At 48.3% G+C, this 12,417-nt stretch overlaps 1 protein-coding gene across 2 annotated transcripts; it reads left to right on the forward strand.

The window, feature by feature from the left end:
- The first annotated feature begins 1,137 nt into the window (after positions 1-1,137).
- On the forward strand, positions 1,138-4,387 carry MRPL11 (mitochondrial ribosomal protein L11). Of its 2 annotated transcripts, none has more exons than XM_069470361.1 (5): positions 1,138-1,330; positions 2,011-2,106; positions 2,557-2,650; positions 2,737-2,896; positions 4,098-4,387. In XM_069470361.1, exons 1-5 carry the CDS (start codon positions 1,208-1,210, stop codon positions 4,201-4,203), a joined length of 579 nt encoding a protein of 192 aa, XP_069326462.1. In that variant the 5' UTR covers positions 1,138-1,207; the 3' UTR covers positions 4,204-4,387. The 2 variants fall into 2 exon arrangements, with proteins under 2 accessions (XP_069326462.1, XP_069326463.1); XM_069470362.1 differs by having other exon boundaries at positions 1,138-1,256; positions 2,015-2,106.
- Positions 4,388-12,417: the final 8,030 nt, after the last annotated feature.

Genomic DNA, 12,417 nt, shown 5'->3' on the forward strand with positions numbered 1-12,417 from the left:
GAGGCAGGGACAATCACATTTAATTAGTGGGAGTCCAATAAGAATTCATAATAAAAAACGTTATGTGTCTCACAGTTTACAGTGTGGTTTTACATGGATTAGCTCATTTTCCTAGATGGGGCAGTATGGAGTCTTGGTTAACAGGGCAGGGAACCTGCAGCCTTGGGGCCACATGTGGCCTTCTGGATCCTTGAGTGTGGCCTTTTAACTGAATCCAAATTTTACAGAACAAATCCTTTCAATAAGGGATAACACTGGCCCCCTTTTGTGCCTTAACTTTCTTATTTCTAAACGGGGTACAATAAAAGTATTCACCTCATGCCATTGTGAGGATTACATAAGATAATAATGCCCTTAAAGTGCTTAGCACAGTGCCTGACACATAGTAAGTGCTCAGAAAACAAGTTAAATGATACAATAAGATGCTGGCTTATTTGCCTGGTCATGGATAATGTTCTGGACCTGTTAAGCCTCATGACAGCTCTGAAGATTTTGTCTTCGTTGTACAGATAATACTAGTACATGCTTACTAGGTGCCAGGCATTGCTCTAAAGCACTTTGTTAACTCAATCGTCACAACGATCCTGAGGTAGGTGCTACATATTATAATACCCATTGCACAGGGGAGGAAACAGAGCATAAGTTAAGTAGCTTGATCAAGTTCACAGCCAGCAAAGAGGAGCACCCGGGCAGTTTGCGTCCAGGGTCTACACTCTTAACCACACTGCCTTTCAACAGCAGGCGAGGAGGCCGACTCACAGTAGAGAGACGGGCTCCAGGTTAATTTCAAACCCTGGGATTATCTCCGTGTCCAGCAGATGGCGCCCCGGCGCGTAGCAATCGGCCAGACTTGCACTAGGGGTCAAAACTACCACACCCACAATGCTGTGCGGGCCTCAAGTTCCCACCCTCCTCCTCTTTAGCTGTCCGAGGTAGTGCCTGTGGGCGCTCGTCAGAGAACGTGGGAACTGAGGCCATTCCAGTCCTTCCCCTATCTGCAGAAGGCAAATTAAATGTGTTGTCTCTTTTTCTTACCTCCCTTGTCTTACTAGTTTGCGAGCGGTGGGACTGAAACAAGGATGCTATTTGTTGGCCTCACCTGTCCTGGCCTAACGTGAGGACCCTTGACCTCTGACTTAAGATGGTGGCGCCCAGAGCGTCGCTTTTGCTGCTGTCCTGAGCTGAACTAAGCCCGCAGCCCCTCATCATGTCGAAGCTGAGCCGGGCCACTCGGGCCCTCAGGAAGCCCGAGCCCGGCGGCGTGATCCGGACCATCGTGAGGGCAGGCCAGGCCATGTCTGGGCCCCCACTAGGCCCCATCCTGGGTCAGGTGCGGCCATGGCTGGAACCAGCTGTGGGAGGCCTCGGAGCGGAGGCCTCGTACACGGGCGGAGGGTGCGGGCTCTGGAGCCAGGGTGGTCTCGCTTCAGAGCTTGGCTCTGCTCACACGCTTTATGGCCTTGTTTTAGTTGTAAATGTTACAGCAAGTGTTACAACGGGTGGTTCCGAGGACAAACCGAGTGGCACACGGAGAGTCGCAGAATCAAAGTTTATTCGCCGGCGGGCTCAGAGGGGTCTCACCACCAAATTCTGAGCCCCGTCTACCCGATTTTCCCTTTTATTAAGTTGGAGTGGTCTGAGGGGTGGGCTCTCAGGTGGCTAATGCCCGCCAGGTAATAGATTAGTTGATGGGCCAGATGATGGGTTAGTATTATGCTGATGCGGGTCTTCCGTGAGTTGGGGGGGGGGGGGTCTCAGGTGGCTGCTGTGCCAAGTAATAGATGGGGGGTTTCCTTATCAATAGAGTCTTCAAGCCTCCATATGCTTTTGTGAGGATAAAGTGGGATGATGCACACAAATCATCTGGCACATAAAGTGGAGTTGACTCTGGGTAGAGGAAAGACGTTGGGAACACAGAGAGGGGAAAATGAAGGAAGGAAGGGACAGAACCTCCTGGGTGGCAGGAAGCCATCCCCTCCTCCGAGCACTAACTCCCTGTGTCGCTCACAGCGAGGTGTTTCCATCAATCAGTTCTGCAAAGAGTTCAACGAGAAGACGAAGGACATCAAAGAAGGCATTCCTCTGCCTACCAAGATTTTTGTGAAGGTGCAGAGTCTGGACTCTGATCCCTGGTTTCCGTCTCCCCCCACCCCCACCCCCTAACCCCCATTCTTCTTTGGCCCTGGGACTGGTCACTGGGGGTTGCTACTCTGCTCCTGACTAGGCACAAACAAGTCTCTTCCCATTACTGGACTCCATTTTCCCCATTTACACAGTGAAGACTAGACCATATTTTTTCTGAGCCTACGTGGTCCTGCCGTATTATAGTTTTTCCCTTTGCCCCTCCTCCTCTCGGGGGGTTCTAGAGCAGAGCTGGGCCTGAAGTAGAGGTGACAAGGATGTTTGCTTTAGATTTATTTTTTTCCCTGTGATTTTGTGGTCTTTTAGAGGGACACCATAGGAAAGTGAGTTGAAGGAAGTGAGGACAGGATGCTAGAAGTTCCCTGGCGTGGGACACCAGGAAGAGATCTTCTCATATTTCTTTTTTCTGTTAAGCCTGACAGGACATTTGAAATCAAGATTGGACAGCCCACTGTTTCCTATTTCCTGAAGGCAGCTGCTGGGATTGAGAAAGGGGCCCGGGAGGCAGGTGAGGGCCAGGCTGGGCACCTGAGATTCTGGGGGCTCTGAAAGGAAACAGTAACACCTGAAGAGCCACTTGTTCCTTCCTCCCAGGGAAAGAGGTGGCAGGCCTGGTGACCGTGAAGCATGTGTATGAGATTGCCCGCATCAAAGCTCAGGATGACGCCTTCGCCCTGCAGGACGTACCCCTGTCCTCTGTTGTCCGCTCCATCATCGGCTCTGCCCGCTCCCTGGGCATTCGCGTGGTGAAGGAGTGAGTGTCTGGGAGGTGCGGTGTGAAGAGAGGGCCCATTACAGTGGAAGAATCAGCTTTTGAGCCAAAGAACCTTAGGTTCTAGGGGATCGGGTGGGGGTGGGAGGCCTCACAGATTCTTTCATTTGGAATGTATTTATTAAACACTTGTTACATATTAGACATTGTTCTGAACATTGGAGACAGCCGGGAATAAGGCACTCATGCTTGACCGTATTCAGGAGTTAGTCGCAGTGCAGAGGTAGAGGCAGATCCATAAATGGAGCATTAGAGTGCCAGGTGGTCGACGTTGATGAAAGAACTGTGGGTGTCTTGAGAGCAGAGAGGAGGGCTCCTGATTTTTCTTAGTGTGCCAGTGAGGGCTTCACGGGGGAGGTAACATTTAAGCAAAGACTCAGAGAAGGAGGTCAAGAACTGAGGGCGGATGTTGCAGGAAGTGGGAAGATCCCCGTGAAGGACGGAAAGTAAGAGAGGGAAGCAGGGTTCCGTGTGCTCTGGGTGTGAAGTCCTGGGGCAGAGTGGGCAATGGTATGAGGCATGGACCTGTAGGAACGACCATTTGAGCTGTGCCAAGTTCAGACTTGCTCCTGAGGTCAACAGGAGTCCCCTCTCCCACACAGGGCTTCAGATGACCTGAGGAATTGCTTGCTTGAAGTAAGATTCTGGATGGGAAGGCATCTGGCCCAGACAACAGCAGGGATGGGGACAGCACTCAGCTCCTTACTGGCCTCTTGCTGCTTGTGTCACACCTCATGCCAAGGCTGACAGTTGTTTCCCAAGAGGACTGGGGTTAAGCATAGAGCAGAGATGAACTTGACTTTTCTGAAATCTTTACTTTTCCTGGGAGCACAGAGATGAGTAAATCTGATTGCTGTTCTGGGGGAGACACACACGGACAGCCCATGACTTCATCATTGAACGAAGTATTTGGGGGCACAGAGGAAGGGCCAGTTAACCTGGACTGGGGTACAGCTGAGGCCTCAAAGGTTGAATAGGGCATTAATAAGGGAATAAAAGGCAGAGGGTGGTGGGGGTCGTGGGGCGGCGTTCCTGGCAGAGGAGACATGAGCAAAGGTATGGAGGCTGGGAAGTCCAGGGAGGGAAACGGGCCAGGCAAGCTGGGCTCTGAGACAGTGGCACGGGGCCTTCTGAGCTCCCACCAGTGGCTGTCTGCTCACCGTCCGTCTGTCTTCACCCGCAGCCTCAGTGCAGAAGAGCTGGCAGCCTTCCAGAGGGAGCGAGCCACGTTCCTGGCTGCTCAGAAAGAGGCGGACTTGGCAGCCCAGGCAGAGGCTGCCAAGAAGTGACCCTCTGCCCTCCACGCCAAGATTTCGAAGGAAGCCGCTGGGCAGGGGGCCAGCTGGGAAGGCTCTGCCGAAGGGGAGGAAGGGAGGTCACACCAACCTGACTGTTATTTTCTTGACTTTAAATGATATATTTTTACACATATGGCTGTATCAAGGAATCAAGCCTGAATAAACATCCTTTGTCACCCACTCTCAACTTCTGACTTGGGACCCCAGGGAAGGGGACCAGTACTGATGGTAGCCAACATGGACAGACATTAGGAAGTAGGGGTCTTCGTGCTGCTTCGATGTGGAAACTGAGGCTCAGCCAAGCAGTGACTTGCCCAGGTTCTAAATTGGTACCAGAGGTAGGAGTGGAACTCAGGCCTTCTGACTGGAAATCCTGTGTTCTTCCCCTCCCAGGGCTGTGCGAATGGGCAGGGTGGGTGGGGCCATGGGTGCTGGGCTTGGGTGCTGCTGGCTTCTTGCATCAGAACTCTCTTATCTCCTGGGGCCTTGCCACCTCAGGAGAAACAGATGCGATGTGGATTTCAGCTCACAGCCCAGGCACGGTGAGTACACAGAGCGCCCAGATCCCCGGGGGTACTCCAGGCCCCCCTACTAAGCTCCTGACCCTGACTCTGGGTCAGACATTAGCTGTACTTGAACTATTGCAGGCTTTGCAGCTACACACCCACAGAAGGAGCAAAGCTTCAGTAGGTACCTGCCCAAGGCAGGAGATGTCCTCGGGAAGCCCTCAGCCTCTTGTTTTCCCTATTATTTAGAATGTGAAGAATTCTTGTCCTTTCAGAGAAGGGAGGAGGTGTTGAGGGAGAAAGGGGTTTGCATTTACTGAGCATCTGTTAGGTGCTAGACACTTCATTTTCCACTGAAAAAATTTGGAAGGCATAGAAAAACACATATAAGAAAATAAAAACGTTATGTAATCCCACTACCCAGATGGGACTCTTGCCAACATTATGGTGTTGGCCAGGCGTGGTGGCTCATGCCTGTTATCTTAGTGCTTTGGGAGGCTCTCTTGAGACCTAGAGTTCGAGGTAGCAGTGAGCTGTGATTGCATCATGCACTCCGTCCTGGGCAACAGAGAGAGACCCTGTCTGTTAAAAAAAATTAAAATAAAATATATATATATGGGTGTATTTCTACTCTTTTTTAAAATCTTTGTGTGTATACTTATATATAATGCTTTTTGAAAAACAAATTATGGTCGTATTCTATATACTGTCATATTCTATTTTTTGTTTGTTTTTGTTTTATTGAGACAGGGTTTCACTCTGTCATCCAGCCTGGCACTCCTGGGCTCAGGCGATCCTCTTGTCTCAGCCTCCTGAGTAGCTAGGGTTACAGGCACATGCCACCACACCTGACTAATTTTTGAATTTTTTGTAGAGATGAGATCTAGCTATGTTGCCCAGGGTGGTCTTGAGCCCTCAGACTCAAGTGATCCTCTCATCCTGGCCTCCCAATGAGCTAGGATTACAGGCGTGAGCCACTGTGCCCAGGCTTTATTTTCTTTTTTAGTGGTTACACAAGATTTCAGAATACATCCTTAATTTACTAAATATATCTTATGTTTTACCACTTCCCAAACAATGAAAGAAACTTAGAATAGTTCAATTTCACTTACCCATCTCCTGCCTTGTGCTGACGTCATGTGTTTTAATTCTTGTGGGCTTCATAACACAGATAGAAATAGATAACGTGGCACCATTGGCACAGAGGATAGATGGGAGGAGGACAAACTGAGTTATTACTGATTTAAATAGTTAATTTTAAAATATTTCCCCACATAGTTACCTTTTCTGGTGCTTTTCATTTCTTTCATCAGTACTACATTTCCATTTCGTATTATCTTCCTTCATCCTGGAGAATTTCTTGTAGTATTTCTTATAGTGAAGATCTGTTGGTGACAAATTATCTCAACTTGTTTTTGTCTCAAAATATCTTTATTTAAACTTCCACTTTTGAGGCTGGGCACGGTGGCTCACGCCTGTAATCCTAGCACTCTGGGAGGCCAAGGCGGGTGGATTGTTTGAGCTCAGGAGTTTGAGACCAGCCTGAGCAAGAGCGAGACCCCATCTCTACAAAAAAAAAAAAAAAGAGAGAGAAAGAAATTAGCTGGACAGCTAAAAATATATATAGAAAAAATTAGCCGGACATGGTGGCGCATGCCTGTAGTCCCAGCTACTCGGGAGGCTGAGGCAGGAGGATCGCTTGGGCCCAGGAGTCTGAGGTTGCTGTGAGCTAGGCTGACACCACGGCACTCTAGCCCTGGCAACAGAGTGAGACTCTGTCTCAAAAAAAAAAAAAAAAAAAAAAAAAAAACAAACTTCCACTTTTGAAGGATAGTTTCATTGGGTATAGAATTCCGTAGGTTGGCAGTTCTTTCAAAATATGTCTTCTGACATCTTCTGACTTCAGCAGTTTTGGTGGGAAAGTTAGCCGTCATTCTTATTATCGTTCCTTTGAAGATAGTGTGTCTTTTTCCTGTGATTGCATTTAAGGTTTTTTCTTTATCATTAGCTTTCAGCAGTTTGACCATGATGTACCTAAGTGTGGTTTTCTCTGTTCTTATTTTGCTTAGGGTTGGCTGAGATTCTTGCACCTCTGGGTTGATGTTTTTGATTATTTTTGGAAAATTCTCAGCCATTCTTAAAATATTACTTCTGCCCTATTCTGTCTCTTCTTCTGTTCTCCAATTACATGTATGTTAGACCTTTTGACTGTATCTCACCAATTCCATGTGCTCTGTTCAGAGCATATTTGCATATTTGAATATTTTCAGTTGCGCTCACTATCTTCTGTGTTTAGTCTGCTGTTAAACACAGCCAATGAACTCTTAATTTTAGATATTATATTCTTCAGTTCTGGAATGATGTCTGTTTGGCTCATTTTTATAGATTCTGATTCTTTGTTGAAATTCTTTTTTGATCCATTTGCCCATCTTTTAAAAAATATTTTCAATCTTACCTATTTGTTCATCTTTTTCTCTATATTTTAAAACACTAATCACAGTTATTTTCTACTCCTTGTTTTATAATTTTGGTATCAGGATCAACTCTGGATCTGTTTTTTTGTTTGTTTTCGCTTGATTGTTGGTTACATTTTCCTTATTCTCCCAGTTTCTTCTACATTTTGGCTGTATATTGGACTTTGTAAATAAAGGAACCACAGTAGCTTCAGAGAGATTCTCCCTTCCCATGTTAGGTAGATGGGGCGAGTGTCTTCATCCAAGGATTGAGTTGAGTCAGGGTGTGCTGCAATTTTATTAAGACTCAACCCACCTCTTGTTTGTCCCTATTCCCTGCCATAGCCCTCCTGGGCTTTGACCAAGAGCTTGGAAGGCCTCTCTTCAGCTCAGAAAGGCTGTGGGAATTCAGTTCTGCCTTTCAGAAGTTTTGAGCTTAGCATTCCTCTCCATGCAAGTTTGAAATGTGGCCAATATCTTGAAGGGGAGGCTGGCCATGAGCTTGTGGCAGGCTCTCTTCCTCTTGAGGACTCTCTCCCTTGGCACCACAAACTAAGTGAGATTCTAGTCGCCTTTTAGCTTTCCCCTCAGCCTCCCAGTCTCCTGCAGCATTCCAGAATTTAGCAAATCTTCCATGGGGAAAAGAGGCCACGCATGTAGGGGCTCATCTAGTTTCCAATCCGTTGCACTAGCCCCTCATGGCCACCCAGAAGCTCTCTTCCAGTAGATTCCTGCCTGGACTAAGCCCAACCAGCTGCACCTGGCAGGAAAATGTCCCCAGGGAAGAAGATGCTCATCAGCTCATAGATTAAGGGCTCTTCCCTCTCTGGAATTTTGGTTCATTTAGTTTTTGTTGTTTCCACAGATCTGTGATGTCTCTGGCAATATGAATTTAGCAACTTATTCAATTTTTTACTTATCACAGTGAAACATGGTATAATAAATTATCACAATTAAGCAGCCGCCACCATGTATGACACAATGATACTCCATATGCAGTGTATGTCAACAATTTTTTCTTCAGATACTGATTTTTCACTGTATCTTTTCATTATATCAATAGTATTATTTTCTTTCCTTCACGGTGCTCAAATAACTGAAATTTTTAAAAAACATTTTGAATTGTGTATTTTCACTACAGCTTGGCCTATTATAGATTATGGTAGCCTGTGATACAGTAAAATATCCCGATCACAGGCAGTTGGTGTGCAGACAATGTACAAATGTTTTACAGTCTTGGCAAAAAAAAAAAAAAAAGACATCTGGGCTGGGTGCGGTGGCTCATGCCTGTAATCCCAGCACCTTGGGGGAGCTAAGGCAGGAGCACCACTTGAGCCCAGGAGTTCAAGGCTGCAGTAAACTGTGATCACACCACTGCACTCCAGCCTGGGCAACAGAACAAGACCTTGTCTTTGAAAAAAAAAAACAAAAAAAAGGTTTGATATGACGCTAAGTATTGCTGGCTCTTTCAATTTTCCATTTTCTGATTGAGTTTCAAATTTCAGTTTTCATATTTTTCTTTTCTTTTTTTTTTTTTTTATTTTATTTTTTTTGAGACAGAGTCTCACTCTGTTGCCCGGGCTAGAGTGAGTGCCGTGGCGTCAGCCTAGCTCACAGCAACCTCAGACTCCTGGGCTCAAGCGATCCTACTGCCTCAGCCTCCCGAGTAGCTGGGACTACAGGCATGCGCCACCATGCCCGGCTAATTTTTTCTATATATATTTTTAGCTGTCCATATAATTTCTTTCTATTTTTTAGTAGAGATGGGGTCTCGCTCTTGCTCAGGCTGGTCTCGAACTCCTGAGCTCAAACGATCCGCCCACCTCGGCCTCCCAGAGTGCTAGGATTACAGGCGTGAGCCACCGCGCCCGGCCAAGTTTTCATATTTTTCATTTCTGTAAGTTCTATTGGTTCTTTTACAAGCCTGATTTATCACTCTTACAGTTTTATGTTCTCTGCAGACATTTGTTTCTTTATTTTTTTATTTTTATTATTTTTTTTTTTTTGAGACAGGGTCTCACTGTGTTGCTCAAGCTAGAGTGCAGTGGCATCATCATAGCTCACTGCGACCTTATACTCCCAGGCTCTAGCGATCCTCCTGCCTCAGCCCCACAAATTGCTGGGACTACAGGCACGAGCCACTGCCCCCAGCCAGTTTTTTCCATTCACATAAATAGCAACTCTTCATTCACTAAAATCAGAAACACAAGACTCCTCTCTTTTTCTCACCCACACTTTAAATCCATTATCAAATCCTGCCAGTTCTCTCTGAAGCGCTCCAAATCCAGGCACTTACCCCGCCTGTGCCTGTTGAGAGCACTCTGGTGAGAGTCCTCTACCCCTCTTGCCTGGGCCGCTGCAGAAGCTAAGTGGTCTCTCTACTTCCACTCCTGCCTCGTCCAGCCGTCCACACAGCTGTCAGTGGGTGGCTTAAAAATGTGAATCCTATCACGTTATTCTCTTGCGTGAATCCCCTCAGCAGATTCCTCTTGCACGTGGAGTAAAACCTACGTTTCTTAGCACGGTCCGAAGGCCCAGGTCACCCTCCTGCTCCCCACCACGCCTCCTCCGCTTGCCCTGATCCAGCCACGCGAGCTTCCTCTCTCGTCCTTGAACGGCCGAGTCTTTCCCCGTCCTGACACCCTCATCTTTCTCATCTTTCGGGTCTTAGCTCAATGTCACCTCCACAGAAGGGCTTTCTGACACCCACTCTAAATGGGAGCCCTCCCGGGTCGCTCTGCCGCTGCACACACTCGCCACCATTATCCTACTTTTCTGTGTCCCCACAGCTGGAGTGTAAGCTCTGTGAGGCCAGGGACCTTGTCTTTCTTGCTCAGGTTCTCCCAGCCCCTAGAAAAGCCCCTGGCGCACGTAGGTAATAAATATTTGTCACAAGGAAAAATGAGGTGGCAGAGCCAGGACTTGAGCTCAGTCTTCATGATGCCAAAACTTGAGCCCTCTCTCACACCTTGGTTCCTCCCAGGACAGCGATCCAGCGTTGGTGGCAAGGGCACTGGCTCAGAGTCAGACCTGGCTTCTGCAGCCGCTTCAGCCATGCCATTGGGCAAGTCCTTTCCTCTCCCTGGGCCTCAGTTTCCCCACCTGTTCTAAGATACAGTATGGATGCGCTGAGCCACAGGGACTGTGCCTGTGAGAGGAACAGCAGCAAGTATTTCTTTGTCCAGCAGGGGGCGCCATTGGCTCTTCCAATGTTGGGGGCCAAGTCTGCACCGGGCCACGCGGACCGGATCTCTAGTTCTGCATGTCGGGGTGTCTTCTCTTCCAGACACACACACTCTACCATCACCTCCCACCGCCACCAATACCAGGAAGATGTTTTTTTCTCACACTTTATTGTTTTGCTTTTAAATTTGTTTTTATTTTTCCTTTTCAAAGAAACTTTATTTTAGAGTAAATTTAGGCTTAGAGCAGAGTTGTGAAGATAGTACGGAGTTCCCGGACACCCCACACCCAGTTTCCCTGTTACTAACATCTTACGCTTGTATGGTACACTTGTCACAATGAGTGAGCCCATGTTGATACATTATTGCTAACTGAAGTCCGTGCTTTCTTCAGATTTCCTCGAATACCACGCTGTACTGCGTCGTTAGGGTTCCTTAGGCCCCGCTGGGCTGCGATGGACGTCCTCAGACTTGCCTTGTCCTTGATGACCACCAGGGCTTTCAGATGGGGCCTCAGTGTGTGTCTTGAGTTCGTGGTCACTTCACATTCCCTCTGAACTTAGGAACTTTTGTGGTAGAAACTGATGACTTCTCAGACCCTTGGACTGATCTTCAGAAACGGCCCTCTCAGTGAAACATGTTTCGCGTGCCTGCTGTGTGCCAGCACTGTGCCCGGTGCTAGGAGAGGAGCAGGGCTGAGACGGGGTCTCAGCAGACCCCTGGCAGTCCAGTTCTGTTGCCCAAGTTGGGGGACAGAGGCGTAAGGAAGGCAGAGGACAAGACTCCAGCCTTCTGGTCTGCCCAAGGACCCATCCAAGGTGGAAAAGGGTGGCGGGGCCCTGGGAGCGTCTTCCTTCCTGTGGGGCCCTCTGAAGTGAACGGCCCCAGAGCTGGAGGATTTGGTGTGAAAGGAGGTTTAGGGGGTTTCTCAGGGTTTGTGCTCTCAGCTCCTGGAATCCAGCCCCTGTATTTCTCTGGGGAAAGATTGGGGCCTGGAGTTTCCTTCCTTTCCTTGAGAAAGAAACTTCCTCTAAGCCTTGGAGGTCACCATTGCCTTCTGATTCAGCTTATTTAAGTCTATTCTGTGCTTCTCAACGTATTAAGGGGCCCTATCAAGTCTTAACAGCATCTTGAAGAAATTAGTGACATTTTTTTCCTTTCACGTCACCCGTGAAAAACAGACTCAGGTCCCACTCAACAAATAATTGGTGGAGGTGAGATTTGAATCCAGGCCTTTCTGTCTTCTCGTTTTCATTCCCCCATGGCTGTTGGGCCCTCAAGCTTGGAGGAAAACAGCATTTTTGGAAACTCTTTTTTTTTTCTTGACCACTAAGTTATATTCTGCTCAGCTCCACCTCTCAGGCCTGCAGGGGCCCAAAGGAGGGGGTTCCTCACCCCACACTTCAGGGAGAGGCCCGTGGTCCAGAACAACCTGCCCTTCCTGGGAATCTGGGATGATTTGTGATGGTTGTTCACTGGCTTTGGGAGCAGAGAAAACAGCCCAGGTCTGGAAGGCAGACGACGCGGGTATGTTGCCCACCTGTGCCCTCGCTGCGGAGTGAGTCACTTCACCTGTGATTCCCAGCTTCCTCATCAGTGAAATGGACTAATACACCTGCCCAGGGGCTTTGCTGCAGGGAGTAAGGGAAGTAGGGTGTTTGTCTGCTGAAAGCCCTGTGCGAGGACAGCAGAGGTGGCTGCCATTTCCAGTGGGAAGACCCACCGCCCCCGGGGGGTTTCTTCCCTGCAGGACCAGGCAAAGAAAGAACTCATGTCCAGAAGCTTCAAACCCACGTCCAGGACCAACGCCAAGATGAACCCTCTTGTCCAGCCCAGGCCTTCTCTTCCCTCCCACACTGGATGCAGGGAGGGGACTCCAGTGTCCTCTAGCCCTGGATGCCAAGCACCTTGAGGACGAGACAGCTTCTATTTCAGCTCCAAACGCTCCAGTTTCCAGCACGGCAAGGGCCGCACACTGACATGCAGATGTTGAGACAATGAACACATGAGTGAAGGAAGAAAGCCAGGGCTGGGGACAGGCCAGCTTTTACCTCCTGCCCCCCG

Source organism: Eulemur rufifrons, chromosome 6 (assembly GCF_041146395.1).
Source record: "Eulemur rufifrons isolate Redbay chromosome 6, OSU_ERuf_1, whole genome shotgun sequence".
Classification (NCBI taxonomy): Eukaryota; Metazoa; Chordata; class Mammalia; order Primates; family Lemuridae; genus Eulemur; species Eulemur rufifrons.